The sequence below is a fragment of the Myotis davidii genome, unplaced genomic scaffold, assembly GCF_000327345.1.
Source record: "Myotis davidii unplaced genomic scaffold, ASM32734v1 scaffold353, whole genome shotgun sequence".
NCBI lineage: Eukaryota > Metazoa > Chordata > Mammalia > Chiroptera > Vespertilionidae > Myotis > Myotis davidii.
In genome coordinates, this window is record NW_006284335.1 from 103,619 (window position 1) to 130,546 (window position 26,928).

At 44.9% G+C, this 26,928-nt stretch overlaps 1 protein-coding gene across 2 annotated transcripts in view; it reads left to right on the forward strand.

The window, feature by feature from the left end:
* The window catches only part of FAM120A (family with sequence similarity 120A), a 112,174-nt gene that overhangs the window by 76,868 nt on the left and 8,378 nt on the right, over positions 1–26,928 (forward strand). The window contains exons 11-17 of one of the 2 annotated variants that reach the window (XM_006754437.2): positions 1,887–2,139; positions 11,388–11,502; positions 16,535–16,744; positions 18,468–18,651; positions 19,126–19,263; positions 21,319–21,460; positions 21,906–22,002. In XM_006754437.2, coding sequence (XP_006754500.1) covers positions 1,887–2,139; positions 11,388–11,502; positions 16,535–16,744; positions 18,468–18,651; positions 19,126–19,263; positions 21,319–21,460; positions 21,906–22,002 — 1,139 coding nt within the window. The remainder of the gene's footprint in view (positions 1–1,886; positions 2,140–11,387; positions 11,503–16,534; positions 16,745–18,467; positions 18,652–19,125; positions 19,264–21,318; positions 21,461–21,905; positions 22,003–26,928) is intronic. The other variant, XM_006754438.2, reaches the window with a different exon arrangement.

The window sequence follows — 26,928 nt, forward strand, 5'->3', positions numbered from 1 at the left end:
AGATTTAGGAAATTCATACTTTGCGTGCGTATGTGTTTTGGGGGAGGGGTGAGAGCCAAATTAACTAGTTGTACAACCATAGATACAATCTAATCAATTCCTTTAAATAAATTTTTGCCACCAAAATGAAGGTATTACTTAGGAATAAAAATAGATTTGTGCATTTAATTCTTTTTTGGTATGAAAATGAATTTTGTGGTGTAACCTAATAGAAACTGGTGAATGGCTTATTTTATAGGGCCACATTCTGCTTGTGGGATATTGCAGGACTGCGGGGAAGGGGTGGCTAGATTGTGAGTCTGAGGACAGGGTCTGTTGGATGCTGGAGCTTACTGGGTCTGTGTCTGGAACCTAAAAATATTGATGAACACAAAAATGCATATACTTTAATACATGTGTATCCCTGTTTTGACTTGATGGACTTTAAAATAAGCATTTTAAGTTTTCTTTTAACATTTAAACATGAAGATATTAAAATGTAAATGAATGGGACAAAACAGTAACTCTTTTATAAGAGGAAAATTTTCTGGAACTACCTTGACTTGCACCTCTGTTCAGGGTGTGGCCCAGCACTTCTCTGCAGCATGGCCTCCACGTGGCTGCCTGGGGCGAATGTGCTCAGCTTGCTTTCCCGGTGCTCACTCAGTGCGTGTGTCCAAGTACCAGACTCCTGGTGCTCTTCCTGACCTCTGACAAGATTCTTTCTCGCCTTACTCTGTTTAGACTTGGTATGGAGCTAGAGATGACCTGTTAATTATTTAACTTTATCAGGATTTGGATTTCTTGGTCTCTCAGCTGCTGCAAGCATTACTTTAGGGAAAATGAGCCACGGTGGGGTACTGTTACTTGGAAAGAATTGAGGTGTGAAAGATCTCATTAGATAGAATCATAGTGCCGTCCTGGCTTCCATGTTGGCCGCTGCACAGCTCACTGGGCTCTGCTTTAGTTCTGATACTTAATGTTCCTTACAAAATGCACACTCAAACTTTACCATTGATTAAGTCATAACACATTGCTCTGCAGTAGGTCTTGTCTTCATTGTATTCCCGCCATAGTTTTCCTTTCCTTTACTTGGAAATTATGTGGAAGAATGTACATATTTGTGTGTTTTAAGAATTAATGACATTAATAGTGGTAAAACAACTGCGGATAAAAGTCATTGTTTTGTGTTATATCAACTTAGAACGTCTTGCTTTTTTTGGAGTGAAAATGGAGCATTTTACACTTTGTCTTTAGTCTTGCTGAATAGAATTACTGCATACTGGTGTCACCTTGGATTTCTTAACATGAACTATTGCTTCTGCTTGCAGCCTTACTCAGCTTTCAGGGTCTCACTGCATGGTAGTTTGCTCTTGCTAATCCTTTAACATTTTGTTATCTTTGTTAAAGTAAGAGGTCCTTAAGTAAAGTGGCTACCAATTGTAAATTCTTTCTCAAATCTAATTAGTAGAAGTATTTATCTATGTAGAAAAAGATTAGCTATCTAACTTGGATTTTCTGTGGACTTCCATGATAATTACATACTTCTGTGAATTATGCCAGTTGTTATTAATAAAACTATTAGTGGATTTTTATATTAAAACAAATTTTGACTAACATTTTAAATTTATATATATTATAGTTATATGGGGAAATCAAGTCATGATTTGATTGAGAAGAAATTTATTGGTGGCTTCACTGAAAATGTAAATGAAGGATTAAAGTACATAGAGTAACAACAAATGTCTTAGACATGTGAACTGATGACTAGTGGCTTGCTAACTAGAGGATGTATTGTTACATGAGAGGTAACATCTTCAGGCTGTCACTACTAGAGCAGTTTACTTTTGTTAGGCTTAAAGGAGCTGAGACGGGGCATAAATGCTTCTCCTCTGATTTCCTTCTAGCGGTTTCACCAGTGATCATTAAGGAGTGGGCAGCTTACAAAGGGAAATCTCCGCAAACTCCAGAACTGGTGGAAGCTCTTGCCTTCAGGGAGTGGACCTGCCCCAACCTGAAGAGGCTCTGGCTGGGGAAGGCAGTGGAGGACAAGAACCGCAGGATGAGGGCCTTCCTGGCCTGCATGAGGTCAGACACTCCAGCCATGCTCAACCCAGCCAGCGTGCCCACTCATCTCACGGTGCTGTGCTGTGTCCTACGGTAGGTGTGGTACGGCTGCTCTGGCAGCTGCATGTCCTCCAGCAGGTGATTGTACAATGCCTCTCAGAGACCTGTGTATGAAGTAGAGGGGGGAGGCGTGGATTTTATTCTAGGTGAACTGGGTTATCTGTTGAAATTCATCCACATCTCATATTTACATATAACTACAGAAATATAGGCCATATAAATGCAATGTGGATTTGAATTTATGTTGTACAGTGGGGCCTTGACTTACGAGTTTAATTCATTCTGTGACAGAGCTCGTAACTCAAATTACTCATATGTCAAATCAAAAAATGATCGAGTGAGACACGTGATGCTGGGCTGATGTTGCGGCGTTCACTGTGACGTTCGCTGCGCCAACCTACAGAAATATAGGCCATGTAAATGCGATGTGGATTTGAATTTATGTTGTACAGTGGGGCCTTGACTTACGAGTTTAATTCATTCTGTGACAGAGCTCGTAACTCAAATTACTCATATGTCAAATCAAAAAATGATCGAGTGAGACACGTGATGCTGGGCTGATGTTGCGGCGTTCACTGTGACGTTCGCTGCGCCAACTAGCGGTGGGGTATCTGAAGCTGGCTCGTAACCCGAATTTTAGCTCGCAACTCAAAGCAAAAAATCGGCTGAGAGACAGCTTGTATCTTGAAAAACTCGTTATTTGGGACACTCGTAAGTCAAGGCCCCACTGTATAATATGTTTACAGAATAGGTATATTTGGTGAACACGTGCTTTATCCTATCTAATAAAAGAGTAATATGCAAATTAATCGTCACACCCTTGTTCCACATTCCATCAGTCCGTCACAAAGATGGTGGCAGCCACGGAGCTGGAGTGAGCAGGAGGCTTGCTTGCCCCCGGCAATGGAGGAAGCCAAGCTTCCCGCCTGCCCTGGCCGGCCTTGAGCTCTGCTCAAGGCTACAAAGTTTCAATTATAGAAGATAAATAAATGCCAGATACCTGCTTCCAGCTGGCCTGGCCTCTGCTCAAGGAGGGGCTGGGAACATGGGTTTCTAGGGGCAACCCAGGCTTCGAGTGGGACCAAGACAAGAAAGTTTCAATTATAGAAGTTAAATAAATCCCAGATACCTGCTTCCAGCCAGTGGCCATGCTAGCCTGAAAATGGCCCTCAGCCCCTCACCCAGACTGGCCACTCCCATGGGCTGAGGGTCCCCACTGTGGGGCTTGATCAGCCTGCAAACAGCCATCAGCCCCTCACCCAGGCTGGCCAGGCACCCCCGTGGGGACCCCCAACCTGAAGGGGGTGTGACCAGCCTGCAAACAGCCATCAGCCCCTCACCCAGGCTGGCCAGGCACCCCAGCGGGACCCCCACCCTCATCCAGGACACCCTTCAGGGCAAACCAGCAAGCCCCTACCCATTCACCAGGCCTCTATCCTATGTAATAAAGGGGTAATATGCATGCCTTGACTGGTGTGGCTCAGTGGATAGAGCGTCGGCCTGCAGACTCAAGGGTTCCAGGTTCAGTTCCGGTCAAGGGTATGTACCTTGGTTGCGGGCACATACCTAGTAGGGAGTGTGCAGGAGGCAGCTGATTGATGTCTCTCTCTCTCATTGATGTTTCTAACTCTCTATCCCTCACCCTTCTTCTCTGTAAAAAATCAATAAAATACATATATTTTTAAAAAAGGGTAATATGCAAATTGACCCTAACAGCAGAATGACTGGGACTGACTGGTTACAATGACATACACTGACCAGCAAGGGGCAGACGCTCAATTCAGGAGATGCCCCCTGGTGGTCTGTGTGCTCCCACAGGGAGAGCTCTGCTCAGCCACAAGCCAGGCTGATGGCTGCCAGCACAGCGGTGGTGGTGGGAGCCTGCTCCCCGCCGGCAGTTGGACATCCCCTGAGGGCTCCTGGGCTGCCAGAGGGATGTCTGACTGCCAGCTTAGGAGCGGGCCTAAGCCAGCAGGTGGACATCCCCCGAGGGGTCCCAGACTGCAAGAAGGCACAGGCAGGGCGGAGGGACCCTCCCCTCCCCACCCCCCGAGTGCAGGGCCTCTAGTCTCTATATATAAAGGCCTAAGGGACCAGCCAACTGGCTGATGGCCGGTAGCTATGATGTGCACTGACCACCAGAGGGCAGATGCTCAATGCAGGAGCTGTTTGTGACAGCAACTTTGTAGAGTGCCCTCTCGCACTCTGAGATCCCTTGGGGGATATCAGACTTATAGTTTTGGCCCAATCCCTGCAGGCCAGGCAGAGGGACCCCCATCTGCCAGTGGGACCCTGCTAACTCCACAGATGCCTTTCGAGCCCCGGCACTGTCCCAGGTGCTGCCAGCCAGGGAGGAATGGTGAGAGGTTGGCTCTAGGGTGTGTCCAGCCTGCCTTGCCCAGTCCCGCCCCACTGGCCACCTTCTAATTAATTTCCTTTCAATGTGCACAAATCTGTGCACCGGGCCTCTAGTGTAAATATAATGATTTTAAACAATTTAGTTTTTAAATATTAAAGATTTTGAAGGCAATCAGGGAAGGTTGTATTATAATAGAAGCCCGGTGCTTGAAATTTGTGTATGGGTAGGGTCCCTAGGCCTGGCCAGTGATCAGGGCCGATCTGTGGGGCGACTGGCGGGGAGATCGGGGGGCACCCGTCTTGGCCAGCCTGGCGCCACCTGCTCACTGACCCTTCCCCCACTACCACTGCTGGTCGCCTCCCTTTGCGGGGCGACTGGCGGGGCGATCAGGGGCCCCCTGCTGGCACCTGCCTTGGCTGGCCTGGGGCCTGTAGTCTGGGGGCAGCTCCTGAGTTGAGCGTCTGCCCCCTGGTGGTCAGTGCACATTATAGCAACTGGTTGTTCCTCAATTTGGTTGATTTGCATATTTGGCTTTTATTATATAGGAGATTATTTGGGATTGTTCTATAAGGAAAATGTGTCTCTTCTTTCTGCTCATTTGTTTAACCATATGTATCAGTATGGACTTGGGGTTATCCAGTTTATTCCTAGAATTATAACTGATGTAGTGTCCTTGTTTATTTGATTACTCGGGCCTTGGGAGTTCATTCATTGAGCTACAGTGTCCTTTGTAACCCTGGCATGTTCTTGCTTTTTGTGGTACCACATGATGCCTAGGCTCATGCGCATCTTCCCTGCTCTGGAACCTGCCTCTAAGGGGTCAGCTCCTCCTTGGAGAGAGCAGTTGAAAACCCAGATCTGGGCACTGTGTGGTTCTAGGTCCTCTCGGTTGATGGGCCACAAATGCCCGTGTAGACACTGTTTGGCATTAATGTGAGTTGGCGTGCATACCTGAATCAGGTTTGTTAGTTTTTTAGTATGTTTTTCTTTTAACCAATTTAAAACTCAGGGAAAGTTCCAAGAGCATTTTTTTCTTTTTAACCCAGATACTACCTGAGTGTGATTTTTCTAACAAACTAGGACACTTTCCTGTATAGTCACAATATAGCCATTGTACTCAATCAGCATCTGCGCTTTATTTCTATCTTCATTTCAGACCCTCTCTTTGTGAAGCCTGTTGGTTTCCAGAGGGCAGAGTAGCTCTCCCTCTGCTACTCCTGGTCCCGTGCAGGCTGTCCGTGTGCACTCTGGACGTGACGAAGGGGTGTCTGCGGGACATTTCCAGACAGGTTCTATTCCGTTTGTAACTGATACGTATTTCACGGGAGGCACTTTGAAACTAATCATTCAGTGACTCTTGGTTTCTGTCTTCAGTGGCTTCTAGTCCATTGCCACCATCTTTTAATTTGGTGCTTTGTTGTCACCTACTGGACCGTAGGGGCCTTGTCAGGCTGCCCTCCACAGTTGTCTTTGTCATTTTATGAGCCGTTCCTGACTTCTCTGCAGAGGTGCCCTGGTTGTTGTTGGTGGGGATGGTATTGGATCTCTTGTCCTCCTTGTCTGTTTACAGACACACAGACATCCACAGGCTTGTGGATTTCTGTTTGGCACCTCCAGCCTGCCCACTTCAGTTTTCTCTCCCTAGGTGTGTGGCCTCTGACGCTGAGAGAGACAGACAGTGAAAGCCTGGGGCACAGCTGCCCTCCAAGCCCTAACCTGTGTTAGCCCCATGTGTCCTGCCCCTGAGCTGGCTCCTCCTCCTCCAGCTCCTGATCCCCCTACTGGGTCGCACCTGCTTGACTGCTGACAGGGGACAGAGCTTTAGTCGGGTGTTTATTTCCTAAAGTTTCTTATATTCAGACTTTAAGGCCAGTAACTTACTTAGAAGCCTTTCCCTAATTAAATTGAGGTTGACTAAAATGAGCAGTTTCTTATCTTTATCTCCAATGAGAATGAACTAGTGAGAAAGACCATTTCTTTATTTGGTTTTTGAATCCCTGGTTTCCTCCGATGGTAAGTTTATTTATAGACTGGTTTTTATCAGTAAAAATCACCTTATATGAATTAGCCAAAAATTTAAGATTAAGAGTGGCCTAAAATCAAATTAGCAATAATGAGCTTGGTTAGTTTGTATTCCTCTCTTTGAAGTTTAAAATGATGTATGGCCTTTAAGTCTAGTGGGGTAACCTACTGCCCACCATATACTTGACCTGAAAAGCCTGCTGGGCCAGGCTCATGGGGCTGCCCTTGAACACAGTGGCCATGCATTAGCGAAGGGTTAGCTGCTGGTGCTGGGAGTGCAGCATTCATGTCGTTAATGTGGTGGTGCTTTGTGTCTTGTCTGTTGTGCATTCAAGCCACGTGGGTCACTGGATGCTCGGACCTCTCTTCTCTTCATGTGATTGGTCCTCGTGGACCTTCATCTGCCGTTACTCCAGAAAAGGCCTTCATAGAGTCTTCCTAGGTTTCAGGACTGTCCTGGTCCCTGCTTTTAAGACAGTGTTTATGTGGTTTTTGTGTGTATGTTGTTGTTTATTTAAAAAGTACTTATTTTAGACCTTGAAGAGGTTTATAAATGTAACTAATAATCTCGGGTCTGAACGAACCTCTGCGTCTGTTCGTGTGTGGCATCCAGAAGCTACAGTGAGTGCAGTGCAGACCCCGTACTCGGGCAGAAGCCAGCTGATGTGCTTGAGGTGAAGAGACTGTTGTGTGTGGAGTGGGTGCCTGGGACCAGGGGGTTTCTCGCTTGGGAAGACTGTTACAGGTCCTAAGGAGGAGCAGCGTGTTAGATGAGGGATGGTGTCTCTCGGGACAAGTCCCAGGGCCGAGGGCACCATAAATGGGTTGGTCCACTCCACTAAGAGAATCCGTTCTACCTTCTGCATTTGAGGCCCCAGGACAGTAGCTGAAGGAGGCTGCCCTGCATGGCCTCTATTTGGTCAGTGGGTATAACCTGCGAATAACATGGGGATGGGCTGAGTAGTAGGTCTGAAGCCTTGGGGTAAAGAGTGGGGGGGAGGGTTGGAAGGGGTGCTGGACAAAGACAAGTAATAGGGTTGGTAACAGGACGAGTAGTAAGAGCCGCTTGAGAACTGGCTGTGGGCTCAGGCTGACAGCCCAGTGGTCCTTCTCTGGGGGCATGCAGCTGCGGGCAGGGAGAAGGCAAAGCCTGCATCCTGGACAAGGTGAGAGTCCCTGTGGCGTGACCCTTGGCCTTGATAGCTGGAGTGGGACAAAGGTCAGTGATCCCAAGGCCAGGCTGTCATCCACAAAGACTTCTTTCCTTTCTTTGATCTTTTTTCCCCCCATAATTTCTAACTAGAAGAAATTGTGAGATGAATACAAAGAGCTCGTCGCTGTCCTTTACCAGGTTCCCCACACACTAATGTTCTACTGCAGTTGCTTTTTGCTCCTCTCTGTGTTTGTCCTTAGTCCCTTGAATGTAAATTGTGGGCATGATGTCCCTTTATCTTAAGCTCTTCAGTTTGTGTTTCCTAAAAAACGAGGACATTATCAAAATTAGAAAAATAATACTGGCACATCTTCCGTACCGATCTCACTCACATTTTGCCATTTGTTCTAATAGCATCTATTAGCAACAGAAAATCTTGGCTCATGCTGGCATTCAGTTGTCATGTCTCCTCCAGTCACGACTGCTTCTTGTCTTCCTCTGGGTTGATGCAGAGACGTTTCTGAAGAGTGAGCCCTGGTTTTCTGCAGACCCGGGGTCTGCGGACAGTCAGTCACCTTAGACGCACATGAACAAGTGGAAACAGTGTTGACACACAGGTGGCAGCCCCCAGCTGCACTTTGTCAACCTCTGGGGAGGCTGCTTCTCAGTCTAGGTTTGTCCATGTTCCTTTAGGGTAGAATCCATTTCTGCCTCTGGGGCAGGCACACCCTATCAGGGCGGTGGTGATGTCCTTGATACTTTCACTAGTGTCAGCATCCACGTGTTACATATGTCCAATGTGATGTTAGGACAGCACTCTGGAGGATGGGGGAGAAGAGCAGGCAAATCCCTAGAATCCTTGTAACAGAGACCAGGAGGGGCCAGTGTTTGAGCAGAAGTTCAGCATGAGGGTGAAGCAAGTGTTCAGAACAGAACAGATGACCTTTCGTGGGGTGCAGCCCAGAAAAATAGATGAGGTCCTGACCCAAGAGAGCTCACGTTCTCCTGAGCGGACAGACTGGGTTATGTCTTAAAAGAATCTAAATCAATAACCAAAATAGGATATGGAGGTCTTGAACCCCAAACAGAACCAGTGGAGCCTGTTCCAACATTTGAGGAGCACAGGCAGGGTCCAGCTCCCCCTTTCTGCCCTGGCACTCAACACTTCTAAAGGGCAGTGAGAGGAGGGTGAGAAAAGGGAGCCACAGATACCCTCATACCTCCATGCTAGGAAACTTGAGACCCTAGGAGAAGGTGTGGAAAAGAGTGTCCAGAGAAAACTGAGCGACGTAAAGGGGCTGAGCACACTGTCAGTGCGCAGCTCGGAGAAGTGTGGACATAGATGACGGAGGGTGCAGGTGCTAGCTGCTGCCAGGGTTGCCATTTGTGCCATCCTGGGGGGTGGTAAGCTATTTGTTTATGTAGCTGCACATCTTTATGTCCATTTTATACTCTTCTGCATCCAGAAAGGCTTTCCCAGGACTCCCAGCAAGAAAGAAGTCAATGGTAACTCTGTCAAAATGTAAGAGGAAGCCAAATGGAGGAAATAGCAGATATTCTAACCAAAAAGACTATTTGTTGCTGCAGCTAATCTGAATTCTGGGAGTCTTTGCAGACAGGAAAACCAGGAAAGATCTTGAGAAAACCAACCTGCCCCCAAGATATTTTTTTCCTGATTAATAATTTTTAAAGTAACATCAAGCCAAGGGCTAGGGAGTGGTGGAGTTCGTGTTTCATAGGTTTGTAGGTGAAAGGAGTTGTGGGGGTAGGTGGTGGGGAGGGTCCCACAACACTAAATGTACTTAATACCACTGCACTGTCCACTTAAAAATGGTTAAAATGGTAAATTTTATGTTGTGTATTTTACCACAAGTTTTAAAAAATAAAAGGGATGTATAACATGGATACTTAGGCAAAGAACATTGGGTATTGGCACACAGTCTTTTCCACAGTAGTTTTTTCAGAGAAAAGTGGAGGGACTGTCTCCATATTTGCTGTTTCTTTTTCTGTGTTCCTGGAGACTATAGGCACTCATCCTGGAGACTGTAGTTTTAATTCTCATTCTGGGCTTCCTTTCCACTTTCTGTACATTTCCCTCACTAAAGCTCATAAGACCATTGTATTTAATATTTGTGTCACTCAAACAGTTGCAAAGGATGTTATTTTTGTCATTGCAAATATTGACAGTTTAATGAAATAAAACTTTTACATCGTTCTTTAAAAGTATATCTGATCAGCCCTGACCGGTTTGGCTCAATGGATAGAGCATCAGCCTGCGGATTGAAGGGTCCCTGGTTCGATTCCGGTCAAGGGCATGTACCTTGGTTGGAGGCACATACCCAGTAGGGAGTGTGCAGGAGGCAGCTGATCGATGTTTCTCTCTCATCGATGTTTCTAACTTTCTATCCCTCTCCCTTCCTCTCTGTAAAAAAATCAATAAAATATATATTTTTTTAAAAATGTATCTGATCAGATATAAATACCACAGAGATTTAACATCTACTACCTTTTACTTTGAAGTTCATATACTTCCTACTAAGGCTGTGTGATTTTACCATGAAGTATCTAAGCTCTGTGCTTCTAGTTCTCCATCTCTCAGATGGGACGGTCATGGTTCCTCCTCTGAGTTTCTGTGACCATGTGAGGAGCCAGTGCATATAAATGATTAGACCAACGCCTGGCACCTAGTGAGCAGTGTTGGGATTTTTATTGAAAATATTTCTCTTAATGAACTGGATGGAACCTCTTCCTTCTCCCATTAGTTCATGGTCCTGTGGTGAATATTAATTGTTATAAAAAAGAGATAGGGCTTTGCACCAACTGTGATTCTCGTTTTGTTGACTTGGATGTTAAGCCCAAGAAAACTTCCCCAGCAGATGGGATTAAAAAGAGCTTTGTGAGGCGTGTCATGCAGAGATGACATAGGGGTCTATCACCAGAAGTTATTTTTAGTGATCAGCTGGCAACTTGATTAGGTCATCCTTTAAGTTTGCTGGATGCAGAGAATTAGAAACTGTTGGACTTGAATAGGACTTATGACCAAGTTCTTAGTGGTTAGCCCCTCAGGCTCTCACCACAAACGGGGATCTGCACTGCAAGGTGAATAAGGGGAAGAGGATTGGTTGGAAAAAAGGTAATGTGGACACCTGGTGGTTCTTAGGCAAATGGAAGTTGTCTATTTAGAAATTGCTTTCCCGTCAGCTGCTCATATCAGGGTAGCCCCCAGTAAATCTGTGCTCGGGGACTGTAGGCGTGCATTCTGAAGACTGCAGTTTTAATTCTCGTCCTGGTCTTCCTTTCCACTTCGTCCCTGTCCATTCACCGGCCACTGCTGGATCCTCTTGTGCAGATGGTTCACGAGACACTTCATCAAGAGGTTCATCTGTCTTATTTAGACCTAGGTTTGCCTCCTGGGTATCTTTTAATTAAATAGATAAATCATAATGTAAATTTGGTACATATTATGTGTTTTCAGGATTTAAATACTTCACAAAAGTGAAGTATATCAAAAATTACCAACCAGCTAGTTTGCAGTATGTATAAATTTAGTGTCATTTTCAATTACTCTAGAATGATGATTGGCTAGGTGATGATTGGGTTTTGTAAATGGCATCATCACTGAAAATAGGAAAGCTGGGTAAGAAAGCTGTAGAAGCCTCCTTTGCTTATGTCACCCGAACACCAGGTCATGCATGTGCCTGGGGACCGCTGCATCCTAATTGCGGGCCCTCTCTGTCCACCCTGCAGGTATATGGTGCAGTGGCCTGGAGCACGGATACTGCGTCGTCAGGAGCTGGATGCCTTCCTGGCTCAGGCATTGTCCCCCAAACTCTACGAGCCTGATCAGCTGCAGGAGCTCAAGGTAACTGACACTTCCTTCCTCATCCTGGAGCCTTGCTCTGGAGTCAAGGGACAGCTCACCTCACCTGGCAGCTGAGTACATCAAACTAGTAATGCTCAGGAAGAGAACTCGAGAGCCTTCAGGGCAAAGGGAATTTCCTTCCCAGCTACTGAAATGGTCACGTCTGCTTTTGTCCGATTTTTTCCCTTGTATACCAATGGGTGTTTTATTCTTGTTTTCATATCATGAAATGAACTTGCCTTTTATTTCAGGTGGGGATCCCAAACCCTGGGAGGGAGGGCTTGGTCCTAAGAATTTCCTAACATCTGGCCAGGATCTTTTTCTTATTTCGTTCTGTTGTTCCTAATTACAACATTCGTTTTCTCTAAAAACAAAACAAAAACCATAGTCTTTGTCCTCCTAGTATTGTAAATCCCTTTTAAAAAAACACTTGAAGAACAACGTTATATCATCATTCCTGTGCCCTTTTAGCCAGCATTTAACATCATATTCCTTTTAATTTTCCCTTCTAGTAATTCCTTTTATTCTTTGTTTTAATAATATTAGTTTTCTCCACGTAGTCACCTGATTTTTCAGTGTGCTTATCTTTTTAGTGCACTTTTATTAGTTGCTGTGTTCGCATGGCTATACTTGCTTTCTAATTTCTACATTAAATTTTAGAAAGTTCAAGACTTTTCAGAGTTAGCTAAATTAGTGAATCTGCCTTTTCTTTTTAATTCATAGGGTTTTGTTGTTTTTTTTCTTTGCTGTTGGTTATTTATTTATTTGTTTGTTTTACAAAATTTGATTTGTAATCAAGTAATCTCTTTTTATGAAATCGCCTTCACTTTTAGATCTTTTAGCCATTCTTTATGAAGGCGTTCTATCCCTACCGAGAAGTTTTAGGCTCACTTTATAGATTTTTAGTGTTCTACAGTTGGGGCTCAATAAATTTCTGGTTTCCCTAAATTATTGAGTTAAATTCAGTAATTTGGTGTTGAGTGACCCTTGACTGTGGGGATCCTATGTCATTGTGGTCACCTTAGGCTTCTGATGACTTTGAAACAAGCTAAATAAGATAACAAACTTAGGAGAATCTACCTCAAATTGTATTCTTTACTTTGTAGATTAAGCTGTTTGTTTGTTAGACAGAAATTATTTCTAATGGTTTTGAATTTAAGTTTTTGTTCTAGAATATTTGGCCGGGTGTCCCCTGAGAGGCTGGTACTAAGCACAGGCTCTACCTCCTGTGTCCTAGAGTGTGGTGCCCCCACCACCATCTTCATCACCAGACTGCTCAGGGGTGTTGTAAATACTTTTACTAGAGTGTGGTGCCATCCCTCTACCTCTACTTCCTGTTTCTCTTATTTAGATTATTACATCAGTATTGACATCCCAGTTCTGAAAATCAGACCGCCAGGTATCAGGTATGCCCACCAAGCCTTATTCACCATCAAGTTGCTTTTACTCAAAGTTCATCTTTTCTCCCATATCCTTTTCATTTTTGGATCAACACATAGGATATAACTTTTGAAAGACAGTCACACTCTAAGCTTTCATTTTGGTTCTTTTGAAGTCTTAGTGCTTTCATGGTTTTCTCCTGGTTCTTCATCTAAAGCTAGGTTTCTAGAGCTGTGTTAGAAAGGGCAGGTGCTTCAGGCCCACCCTGTCCCTTTGACTCTTCTGATCTAGAGGTCTGTGTTCCCTTCACCAAGGCAGCCTGAACGTTGGCACTCCGTTCATGAGTAGCATAGATTTTGAAAGAACCAGAAGGAAAAACAATAGCTGTCCTTGGGGGTAGAGGTAATTGGTTTTTTAAGATTGAAGATACCCTCAGCTATCAGATTGAGAACTGATAGGAATAATGATTATTTAAATGCTACAAAAATTCCAATGTAGAGCTGAGAGAGGGTCCTAAAATTCAGTGATAGAACAGTAAATTTTAAAACTTCTTTTTTGTTTAATCATTAAAAGTTGTTTTGATATATCAAAGTCAGTGACAGTGCTTTCCTATAAAAAGCCATTTCACTGTGTAGGATATAGTCAACTCTTGATATTTGGTGGTGTTTTAAGGGCCAGTATCCAGTTTGTGGATTGCCAGACCCTGTTTCTCTTCCACTTCTATCTATGTGCTTTGAGAATAAACAGGAAAAGAGAAAGAAAAGACCTAATTTTGACAATTTGGCCTCTGGTTGGCTTTTCTGGTGGGAGGTTGGGTCAGGAAATATGTTGAAACTATTAGTTAAAATGACTTTATAAGAGTTTCATCTGGTCTGTGCTCTGTCCACCCCCTGCATCCTAAACATTTGAGTGTTCTGTGTGGCTCATTGAGGCCCTGGGGCCATGATTACCCCCTCACTTTTTTTGGTATATTAGGTGCTTCTCCTAGGTTACCAGCGTGGATGAAATCACTAAGGTAGAGTCAGCACTGTTTGGAGGAGGGGCGGGTAAAGGGTGAGGAGAAGGACCTTTGCACGGTTTCAGTTTTTGTCCAGTTTCTCCTTGCTCTTGACATCCCTATAATTGTCTTACATTCTTCTAACAGTTTCACATGCCAAGTGCAAAATATAAAGATAGAGAATGAAGAGCTGTAAATGCAGCGTATGGGCTGCAGCACGTCTGTGGTGTGTGTATGAGTTATTGTACATGTAGGTAAATAGGAGCAGTCATAGTAAGAGTCTGCTGCCCAGTAATTAGAAATCAAAGTTACTTTACTGGAATTTGGTTCTTGACCTAATTGGGCAGAGATTAAATTCCATACTGTATTTCCTATAAAGTCAGAAAATGTTGTCAACATTTTTCAAGTTGAGGAACTTTGGATAATGTTGAATATTTTATCCTGGTTGGTATAAGAAATTGAGATTGGAGCGTGTGGTCAAGAGTTGAGATTCTGGTGCTGTTAGTTACCAGTATTGTGACCTTGAGCTCCTGTGGTTCAGTTTCTTCATCTATTAAATGGATTACTAAGAGCAGCACCTGCCACCTGCATCATATGATTGTTGAGATGTAAATGAGGCAATACATGCAAAAATACTTAGAGCAGTGTCTGATACAAATTTATTAAGTTCCCCATAAATAGTAGATAGTATTCTTTGTATAATTAACACTTAAGAACAGAAGTATAAACTGCTATGAAAGTAATTTAAAAATTGCCATAGGCAAGATATACACAGCAACTGAGATTTTATTCCCATTATTTAGACAACTTTTATTCTAAGAATTTTTCTCTGATAAATTACTGGTAGTTGTTATTACTGAAACTAAGTGACTTGAAAATGATTTTTTAAATCCAGAAAAACACAATTTCTCAACTAATGGTGAGGCTATTTAAAATAAGAAATGTGTGTGGATAATGTAGGCTTCTCCATTCCTCTCATCAGCTCACAAGGAGATTGCTCTCTCTAACTAGGGTGCCTCTGTGCTCCACACATCCTTCTTAGCCTCAGCACTCAGATAACCATCTGCCCAGAGTGGTTTTGAGCTTTATTAGTCAAATAAGGGTTTGTTGTCAGTGTGACCAACACCACCAGTGACAAAGACATGGGAGCAGCATCGTGCTTCCGCAGAAGGCTGCTGCTGGCACCTGCCTTAGCTTTTGTAGCCAGCAACTTTCGAGCAGCACCAGCACATTGTTGCCTTTCCCTCTGCTTTGACCTGGCCCAGCGGCCGTGGCCAGCAGGAAAAGAGGAGGCCAGGTTGCTGCCTTGGCACTTTCCCACAATGTCAGCTTTTAGGGAGGAGAAACCCGCTGTTACTGCCTTGAGACTCAGAGTTTCCACTTCCTATCCGCCCTCTCTGCTCCTACTTTCTACTCATAATCATAAAAATGCATCTAATTCCATCACCCTAACCCCACCGGTCCTCAACTGAACATGTTTAGTTCCCCTTTCCAGCATTGCTTGGGAGAAGCAGTGGTCAGCAGGGTGGAGAGACTTCCAGGTTCAGGAAGTTCTGAACTGCATTGACTTAAAATTTAAAAAAAATAAAATAAAAAATATATTTCAATTAAAAAATGGTTGGGAAACATAATATTAACTAATAATGGGGACTGATAGCACAAAACAGCAAATATTCATAAATTCATCAATATTTGTCACTAGAATGATCTTTTTTCTCTTTATTGAAAAGCCAGTTTACCTGGCACATTTAGGTATTGTTTAGGTTGAAACCCGTAAAGATGACATTCTTTAGACTCCATCCATGTGGGAAGACAGAAACCAGGACAGCTAAAACTCAGTCCCGGATAATCCACAAACTAGGTCCTTCACAGGCAGATAATCAAGAGTTGACTGTATTTGTCAGTGTTTCTCACCCTCACAGCAGCTGCTAGGAGAGAGCTGTGTGCGCACAGGAGGGCTCCCAGCGCTAATGACGCAGTGAGAAGAAGGGGAGACAGCCTCTAGATGCTGATAGTCTGCATGGTTCAGATACAGTGTTTTGTTGTTGTGTTCTTTCATTTATAAGCTATCCATTTCTCCTAAAACATTTTGACAGTCTCATTAATAAGTTGCTATCTAAAACATTAACATATAAAATAATGTAAACAAAGTACAAGTTTTAGAATGAAATTATACCAAGTAATATTTTAATACAACTATTTGAAAAATGCATAATCTTGTTAGAATGTTCCTTTTTACAATCTTTCTGCTAATTCACTACCAGTATATAGAATCTGAAGTGTAAAAGTTTGATTTCATAAATGAACTGTGGGCTTCTTAACTGCTAAGGAGACTATTAATAATGTGTTACTTTATCATGTGTCAGCCTTAAACATAGTATTATTTTACACTTGTATAATGCTTCACATGTCCAAATTGAAATGTTTCAGTATGTTTATAAAATAGTCTCTTAAATTTAAATGTTAACTAACATAAAAAGTCTTTGTGTTGAAACAGGCCAGTGGTAGGTCACTGTATGGTGTTGATTAACAGGTTTGCTTAGGGTGTCTCTTTGAGGGGTGTCCTGGTTAACCGTGAGAGTTGTAGTCAGACATTGTGACAACTTGGTAATGCAGTACTCTTACTCCATAGAAATCACTCTTTTCCATTTAAAGATTGAGAACCTCGACCCTCGAGGCATTCAGCTGTCAGCTCTCTTCATGAGTGGCGTGGACATGGCCCTGTTTGCAAACGACGCATGTGGCCAGCCCGTGCCCTGGGAACACTGCTGTCCCTGGATGTATTTTGATGGGAAGCTCTTCCAGTCCAAACTCCTTAAAGCAAGCCGGGAAAAGACGCCACTCATCGACCTCTGTGATGGTCAGGTCAGTTGCAGGAACGCAGTCTGGTGGAGGTGGGGAGGAACAGCTGTCCACCTTCAAACAGAGGGAAATACCACTCACTGTCTAATCAGTTGTCTTTTATACCAAATTTATGACCCCAGGTGACAACATTCTGTTTTAGATTGGGTCCAGCCCATGTGTGAGTTAATGTCAGTTCGTGCTGAGCTCTGGATACACATTTACATTAGACTCTCATTAATCACCATAACTATGTTCTATGAATTTGCCTCAAACATTGAATTAGCAGATAGTGAATCTCGCCTCATATGGGAAGTGCACGGCGAGGTTCCTCTATTCCTCCAGTGACAACATCTTTGTCAACTGATAAGCATATAACCTTGTTTATGAGTGTTTCTATTTAAAAACATCTCAATGAATATATAGTTAATTCACTCACATTGAACTCAGGTCCAGCAGCGCTATAACTCAGCCTGAAATGAACAAAGCTCATCCAACATGTATTTTCTCCATGAGGCATATCACAGCCTGGTACTTAGGAGCCCCGATAGCACTCAGCGCTTGGCGCTTGGGGCCAAGTCAGACAGAATCACCCACAATAATTTTAAACACCACCAAGTAGATGGTGAACAGGACATGGTTCACAGTATAAAAGCTGAAGCAAAAAGGCAGAGTGTCCTCTTCTTCAACCTCAACTTGAAACCCAAAGTGTCCCCTACTCTGCACATCTGTGAATGACCATGGGAATGCTCTGCATTGATCTGGGATTGCAAGCACATTTTAGTAAGTAGGTGAATTCACAGATGTGTGGAGCTCATGAATAGTAAGGATTGACTGGGGTTTTTTTTGTGTGTGTGTTTTTTTAATTCTGGTTTAAAAATAAAGTGAAGTAGGTTATCAGGTTATTTGGTCCCATTGCCTAAAAGAGGCTCATATTCAGTTCAAGCCTTTAAACCTTAGACTATAAAAGATGCAATCTCTAAGGTCTGGTTTACTATGAAGTAAGCACATTTTCAAATTCTGGTTAAAGATTGGTTGTTCACAAGACACTCCAGTTGAATTTGTTGGCTGTTGAATGAGCTTTGTTTGGGCTGAGTTATAGCACTGAAGTCAATGGAATTTAACACACGCAAGTTGTATATTCCACATCTGTGTAGGTTATGTTGTCTTCCATGGTGTAATGAACATGAAATGATACAACAGTCATTCCACGGGCAGTCTTTCAGACAGGTCAGGTCCCGTCCTGAAGAGAGAGCCCCAGGCTTCTCTGAGGAGGCATCTGTCACTCTGTACCACTGTTGACTCTCTGTGAAATGCAGTGAATACCTGACCTAATACTACAGAGGGGAGAGTCAACTTTAAAGATGTAAACTAGACATCATCTACCCCGCGGTGCATGGGTGGAAAGAGGAAAACTGGGTGAGATGTCTTGATTTAGGTATTGATTTTGAGACCCAAATTAAAAGTTTCATTAATAGCTATTGGAGTCAGTGGTTCTCACCTGAGGATCTGCTCAGATAGTAGAAATTCATTTTTGTTTTAAGAGGTATTTTATTTTTTATTTATTTTTTGCAATTTTGCTCTTGCAGTCATGTTTTCATTCTGCAAACAAGTACTACTGAGCAGACTGTTTACAGATAAATAACTAGACATGGTATAGCAGCCTCTATGTCACTTCCTCCCTGTCCATTCTAATTCGGCTGGAGCCTTGTAAGCCACATTTTCACATGCTGCGCTTGACTTGCAGGCTGAGCAAGCTGCCAAGGTAGAAAAGATGCGGCAGAGCATCCTGGAAGGGCTGAACTTCTCCCGGCAGAGCCTCCCGCTGCCCTTCCCACCGCCCTCGGCGCTGCCTTTCTACCCCACCTCTGTGTACCCGAGGCACTTCGGGCCTGTCCCCCAAGCTCAGGGCCGAGGGCGTGGCTTTGCAGGTGAGTAGGTCCCCCTCTGCAGGTAGGACTGCTGGTGTGGGAAGACAGAGGCTCACAGCTTGCAGGCCTTCGTGGGCCATATCTTGCCATGTTGAGACACTAATTAACTGGCAGGCTTAGTTATGAAAGGAACAAGTGGATCCCAGAAGAGTTTCTGGGAAGGGGAAAAAGAGAGCTACGAAAGCTGTTGCAGTGAAGAGATTTTAAAGATTTTTTTCTCCTGTGAGGTCTCTACTAAGGCCTCCTCCTGGATACTGACTGGGCCACCAGATAGCGCCTGGGTGCAGGAGGCTCCTTCAGTGTCGGTGGGAGTGACATGTCAGTGTTCTGGTGTTGACAAGAGGGTTGGCTATTGATGGTGTAAGAACAAAACCTAGGCAATGGGGGTCGTTCTGCCTGAAAACCCACCGGGGGCTCTCCCCTGAACCTGGTTCCTCACAGCTTCTCCCGTCTCTCTCCACCCGGGTCCCACAGGAGTCTGTGGCTTTGGAGGCCCCTATGGGGAAACTGTAGCAACAGGCGCCTACCGTGCCTTCCGCGTGGCGACGGCAGCAGGACACTGTGGAGCCTTCTCAGGCAGTGACGGCAGCAGGACTAGCAAGTCGCAGGGCGGTAATTATGCCATGCCTTCTAGAGCTTCTGCCCGCCAGCAGCTTCCCTGCTCCTCTGGCTCCTCTTCTGTCCTGACTCTAGCAGCACATTCTTTCCACGAGCCCCTCCCCCTGCATTTGTTTCTGCTCCTCTCCCAGCTCCTGTTTGCCCCCAGGTCTCTGCAGCAGCTTTGCTGTGGCCCATCCGTGCCTTCCTTCTGGGCTATCATGTGTCTATACACAGATTTTGTGTGCACCCAGTCCTCTAACCATCACTTCTTGTGATAGAACCGGCTGCCCAATAATACCCAGAGATGTGTCTTTCCTACCTAATTCCCCAACAGCCCATCTCGGTAAAGAGGATTATGCATGTATAGAAGATTCTAAGGCCACAGTAGAATTCCTGGCATAAAAATTTAATACAGTTTGAAACATTTTAAAAGAAATATCTGATATTAGATATATACTGGTAAATGAGTTTGTTTGTTTTAAATTCCCATTGCTTCTCTTATTTGTATTGGGCTTACAAGGGAGAAAAAGGTCTTAACATTTAGTTTTGAAATCATGTCTTGTGATTTTGCTGTAATATGAAGCCTGAGACTGGGGGCTTTGTCACAAATCCTGCTTTTCGAGACTGCAGATTTAAACCTGGCCATCAAGTCGACACTAGAGGGTTATTCACATACATTTTTAAGTAACTTTGAGGACAGGCAGGCCTCACTATTTTAACCAGGAATGTTTTCCAGCTCAATTACTTGGGTGCTTACAGCAGTTTGTGAGAGAATTCTGGTGTAGCAGTGAGACTCTCACAGATGAATGCAGCCCCCTGTGTGGCCACAGGAGCATTTGTCCCTCCGCACTGGACCTGCATGCCCCTTTTCCTGCCTCCCCTGGGTTCTCCTGGCTGTCGGTGCTTTTTTCCTTCCTGTCCCTGTGCCATGCAGCACACAGTGAGGTGTGCTCTGGTACACAGTTGGCTTCTGCTCCTCATGGCCCTGGACTGGAATCTCCTGCTAGCCTGCAGTCGGGGGATCATGGGGGCCAGGGGAACCTTAGGGTGAAATGACAAGAAGAGCCTGCCTCCTAACTTCTCCAAATTGTGTCTGGAACTCAGATCTGCACTGTCCAGTGTAGAGTCACTGGCCACCTGTGGCTCTCAAGCACTTGAGCTGTGTTCTAAGTGAAAAATGTACTTTAAAGACTTAATATGGAAAAAACAAAGCAAATTATCTCATTAATAGTTTTTTATATTGATTACATGTTGAAATATTATTTTAGATATATTGAGGTAAAATAGATATTATTAATACTGATTTCATATATTTCTTTGTATTTTTGTAATGTGGCTAGTAGAAAATGTAAGGTTTATCATATATTTTGCTGTACAGCACTGCCTGGCTGCTAAATCACATGACCAAAACCTGGATGATGAGAGCTTATTACAGTCCATTCCATCTTCCAGAAAATAAGATGCTTGAGGTCCTGGTTTATTTTGTTTTTATCAGAAATTTTGCTAACAGTTAATTATTTAAGAATGTTCTTAGGTAAGTCAGAAAACCTTAGAATATGCAGGCTACCAATAATTAATAGAAGTGCATACAGTGAATTTGTGACCCAGCATAAGGGAATTCTAATTTAACAATCCAATAAAAAATAACAGGCTCTGTTTACTGATTAATTTCCATAATGTTTGGTTAAAGTAGTAAACTTTGCAGTAATTATCCAAAAAGAAGATAATAGATAGAAGCCGTGCCATCTGCAGCCAGGGCAGCACTTGATGGAATGCAGTTCGGTCTTGCACTCCTCAGTTGTAGCCTATTTCGTTATCATGGGTCCTTTGAGTAGCCAACACATTTGTCTTACTGTCAGGTGTATTTGTAACAACAGTTACACCATTAAGATCAAACAATGTAACTTAGATAGTCCACAAGAAGCCTTCACAAAGCAAGTGGAAGGGCTTCGTGCGAAACATAAACCACAACTGAAAGGAAAATGTTTCCCTGTTTTTCGTTTTTCTTTGCCATTCTTAATCCTGGAATTTTAAAGGGTTTTTGTTTTTTATCTATTTTTTGTGTAGGAATCCAACCTATACCTTCTCAGGGAGGGAAGCTAGAAATAGCTGGCACCGTGGTCGGCCACTGGGCTGGGAGCAGACGGGGCCGCGGGGGCCGAGGGCCTTTCCCCCTACAGGTCGTTTCTGTTGGAGGACCCGCAAGAGGGTAAGTGCTGATCAATGAACATGTATTTATAGAAATTAAAAAACAGCCTCTTATTTGTTTTTCAGTTTACTAGAAACATTTTTATATCATTAAATACACTTTATTATTCATAGTGATTATATAGGATTGCATTATATATACCTTTATGTAACTATTTGCCAAATGATTATCCATACATTATTCAGTTAGCCATTTATAAATGTTTAAAACAGTAGTATGTTTGAAACGTATTATTTTTTCAAATTGCATGCATTGGATATGAACCAAGAAAAATAAGATTTATTCCTTGGAATCAATCTTTGGCATGTCCATGATTTAATAAACTCAGTGCTTCCTATAGCATAAGATTAGACACCTTTAAATCCATTTGATATTATTTTAAATGGTTTAAGTGTTGTTTGTAACAGATTCAAGGCTTTCTGCTTTTGTCCTATTTATTCTTCAGGCGTCCAAGAGGAGTTATTTCCACCCCCGTGATCAGAACATTTGGAAGAGGTGGGAGATACTATGGCAGAGGTTACAAAAACCAGGGTGCGATTCAGGTAATAACACGACATAATGCTGGTGCTGATTCCTCCCTAATGCCTGTCTTCCAGGCTAATGTTTTAGTGCCGGTATCCTGAGGGGCCGGGTGTTGTTGGGCTCCTTCTATGGAACATCTAACTTAATGGTGGCATGTGGTGCTCACCCCTGTAAGTCCCTCAAATCATTTCAATTTGGTTTGTACTCAGGTGCACAGCTGCTTGTAGGGATTTACAGAGAATAATCCAGGGCCCTTAATGGTGTTTATATTAGGAAACATTATTAGGTAAATAGCATTTAGGATTTAAAAAGGAAATCCTTACTGTCGGTGCTGGGACAGGAGGTCTCTTTTTCTCCTTCTCCTGGACCATCCTAACTTCTCATCCCACCCCTTGCTGAATGCTGTGCTGCTTAAAGGATAATCCCAAGAGGAAACAGGTCACGTGTTTGTCTTCAGGAAAGACTGCAACATGCTTCCACTTTGGATGATAGGATCTGGATCCTGGTGAAATTCCTCTTGAGAATGATACCAGGCAGCTTTAACACTGTAGTATGTCGTCCCACTTCTTGAATTATGGTATTTAATCACAGTGTACAGTTTATTCCGATGCCATTCATGCAAACATTAAGAGGAGTGCACACTTGCCCTGGCCGGTTTGGCTCAGTGGATAGAATGTCGTCCCTCGGACTCAAGGGTCCTGGGTTCGATTGTGGTCAAGGGCATGTACCTCGGTTGCAATCTCAGTCCCTGGTCCTGATCAGGGCACATGAGGGAGGCAACTAATCTGTGTCTCTCTCACATCGATGTTTCTCTCTGTCTTTCCCCCTCCTTTCTACTCTCTAAAAATCAATGGAAAAATAACCTCCTGTGAGGATTCAAGGATTTTAAAAAAAAGGTGTGCACTCTTGTGACTAATATATTAATAACCCATATTAGAAACTTAATTGGCCAACAGAAAATAAAACTCTCTTTACCAGGTGATCTTAGCACCTTGGCCACTTGTTTCAATGAAATACATCAAACAAATCAAGTACAGAGCGAGTCTCTTTCCTGAGGGTGGGACGCAGGCAGCCCCTTTGCAGCACAGCATCTAGCAAGGGGTGGGGCTTGGCTCGGTCGGCCTCTGCCTTCACACAGGTGCATTTTGAGCCAAAAGCACCCTCAGCCTCTCAGCCGGTCTAGGAGAGGGGCCACAGCCTTCCTGTGGCTCCAGCCCAGAGCTCTTCTGTGAAAATGGCCCTTGTGGTTTTCTTGTCCTCCTTAGTGGATGACAGGGCCTTTCCCGAGCTGGTAGTAGGGGCTGTCCACACGTTGCTTATACACTAATATAAAACATACCTTGAGAACTTTCTTAGGTAAGTCAGAAAACATTAGAAAATGCAGGCTACCAGTTAATTAATAGAAGTTAGTGCATACAGTGAATTTGTGACCCAGCATAAGGGAATTCTACTTTAACAGTCCACTAAATTCTCAAAAACTGCACAAAACAGATGTGTAGCTTAATTAGTTATAAGGCAAATACTCATGTGCCATCACTATGTGATGAATTTCATCACCAGCCATACTGAGAGCCCCTCACTCCTTATCCCAAATCCTCCCTCCTCCCTCCACCCAAAATAATCGTGACCCAGACCTGTTCTCTGTGGTTTTACTCTTGTGTGTTGTCCCTAGGCACAGTAGAGTTTTGTTCATTTTCTTTGGTTACTGTTTCAGTCTCTCTCCCTTTCTTGTCTTTCACTTACTCTTGGAAGCACAGCCCAGGCATTCCATGACAGACTGGATTCGGCTGAGTGTACACGTACACTCCGTGCGGCTCTGCTTACTCTTTCTCATACGCCAGTAGCTGGGTCTGAGTGCTGCCTCGTTCTCGGGTTTATCCCACAGATGCCTGCTTTCGTAACTTGAGTGTGGCTCTTGTACAAAATACCATGTGTGGGTGCACACGTACAGTGCAATTGAAACTTCGTGGCCACACTCAAGGGGCAAAAGAGCTGCATGTGGCTCACGAGTCACAGTTTGCCAACCACTGAACTAGACCATTCATTCACTAGGGATTGCAGAATGAAGATGTGCTCAACCCATCATTTCTTTTTATTTATTTACTAGAGGCCCGGTGCACAGAAATCTGTGCACTCGGGGGGAAGGGAGGGTTCCTCAGCATGGCCTGTGCCCTCTCGCAGTCTGGGACCCCTCGGGAGATAACGCCCTGTTGGCTTAGGCCTGCTCCCGGGTGGCAGAGGGCAGGCCCAATCCCTAGGTGCAGCCCCTGGTCGGGCTCAGAGCAGGGCCGATTGGGGAGTTGGAGCGCCGCCTCCTGTCATGCACAGAGCAGGGCGGATCGGGAGGTTGAGATGCCACCCTCAGGTCATGCTCAGGGTAGGGCCAATTGGGGGTTGGGGTACCACCCCCTGTCACACTCAAGGCAGGGTCGATAGGGAGGTTGCGGCACCACCCCCTGTCACGCCCAGAGTAGGGCCCATCAGGGGGGTTGGGGCTCCGTACCCTGTCACGCACTGAGCAGGGTCGATCAGGAGGTTGGGGAGCTCCCCCCGGTCACGCACAGAACAGGGCCCATCAGGGAGTTGAGGAGCTCCCCCATGTCACTCACAGAGTAGGGCCGATAGGGGAGTTGGGCCACCGCCCCCTATCACACACAGAGCAGGGCCGATCAGGGGGTTGGAGCACCGTACCCTGTCACACACAGAGCCGCAGGGGGATCAGGGGGTTTGGGCGCTCCCCCCCTGTCATGCTGATCCCGGTGCCAGGAGGCCTCGCGGCTCCACTGATCCTGGTGCTGGGAGGCCTCGCGGCTCCGCTGATCCCAGTGCTGGGAGGCATGTTACCCTTTTACTATATAGGAGAGAGGCCTGGTGCATGGGTGGGGCTGGCTGGGTTGCCCTGAAAGGTGTCTTGGATCAGGGTGGGGGTCCCCAGTGGGGTGCCTGGCCAGCCTGGGTGAGGGGATGATGGTGTTTGCAGCTGGTCACACACCCTTCAGGGTGGGGGTCCCCACTGGGGTGCCTCTCCAGTCTGGGTGAGGGGCTTAGGGCTGAAGCTTCCAACTGCTCCTTTTTTTCTTTTTCTTTTTTTCATTCTGGGCCAGCTTTAGCTCTGCCTCCAGCTCTGAGGCTTCCGCTGCTGAAAGCAGGTATCTGGTTTGTTTGGGTTCTATAATCAAAACAATGTATAACTCCGGCTCTGAGATTCTGGCTCGCTGAAAGCAGGTTTCTGGGGTTTTGTTTAGCTTCTGTATTTGTTATAATGTTTCAAACTGCAGGCTCAGAGGCTGGCAAGGCGGAGGGGGGCGGGGGGGGAACGTTGGTTTCCTCCGTCACTGAAGCAAGCAAGCCTCATGTTAGTTTCAAGCTGCCTGCCTGCCGGCCGCCATCTTCGCTGGCAGCTAATTTGCATACCACCCTGATTAGCCAATGGGAAGGGTAGCGGTCGTACGCTAATTACCATGTTTCTCTTTTATTAGATAGGATTGGAGTATTTTTATAAGTACATGCTTCTGGTGCCTGAGTTTTATAGCCCCTACAGGAAAGGCAAGCTCTGCATGTGATGTTCCAGTCACCTTGCCCATCCTAGGTCACTACGTCCTTTAGCTATGACCTGAGGTCCTCAGTAGCTTTCTATGTAGGGTATCACCCAGCCCCAGCAGACCTGCAATATCCACTTCTCTTAGTGTCTTGGTTTCTTTAGTGGGAAACAGCTTTTCAATACCATTGTATAGGCACTGGTGCACTCTGACTACCATGGGGTTGGTCACTGTTCCTGGTGTTCTGTGTACACAGGCACAGCTCCATTTCTTCATACATGAATATGCGCACACACATAAATGCTTTTTACTGTATATATTGCTGTGATAGAATCTTTGCCAGGCAGGTATACTCAGTAGTTGAGCGTCAACCCATGAACCAGGAGGTCCCGGTTCAATTCCTGGTCAGGGCACATGCCTGGGTTGCAGGCTCAATCCCCAGTAGGGGGTGTAAGGAGGCAGCCAATCAATGATTCTCTCTCATCATTGATGTTTCTATCTCCCTCTCCCTTCTTCTCTCTGAAATCAGTAAGAACATTAAAATAATGTTTTTTAAAAAAAGATAGAATCCTCATGAATTCATACCAAGGTTTTCAATTCAAAGTGCTGTCTAAGATGCTTTCAGCTGGGCCTCTTCATTGTCTGGATGTCCTTTCTCCATGTTGTTTCATGACTTTTGGGCTTTTCCTGTGGATAGAGCTACAGGGATGATATGTGCGTGTACATCATGTGTACACTCATGTATACATGTATGTGGCTGCCGTTTTCAGTGAAACCTCAGGAGTTTATATTGATTCTTTCAATTCAAATTTAGAGCTTCAGAAATTTTACTTAACCTTTGCTGTTTATATCTTTATATGCTTCCATCCTGAGGATCTTGGTTCCTAAGAACCCAGGGGATGGTTAACTTAGACTGGCCCATAACTGTTATTTACTTTACTAGAGGCCCAGTGCATGAAATTCGTGCATGGTATGGTCCCTAGGCCTGGCCTGCCATCGGGGTCATCTTCCCCTGCTGCCCACAGCCAGCCCCGTCCCCCACCGCCACCCACCCCTGGTGCCCTGCCCGCTGGGGGGAGAGACAGAGAGGTTGGCCGTTTCTGCCCGCTAGCCAGCCCAGTCCCCCCGCCCTCCCATTGCCCCTGCCAGTTGCCCTGTGTGTGTGGGGCAACCAGCAGGGCAGGGCCTTGGCCTGGCGTCGCCCGCGTCCGTGACCACCCAGCCCCAGTTCCCTGTTCACCATTGGGCGATCGGGGCCTGCAGCCTGGGGACAGCTCCTGCATTGAGCGTCTGTCTCCTGGTGGTCAGTGTGCATCATAGCGACCGGTCGTTCCGCCATTCGGTCGATTTGCATATTACCCTTTTATTATATAGGACTAGAGGCCCAGTGCACAAAAATTTGTGCAC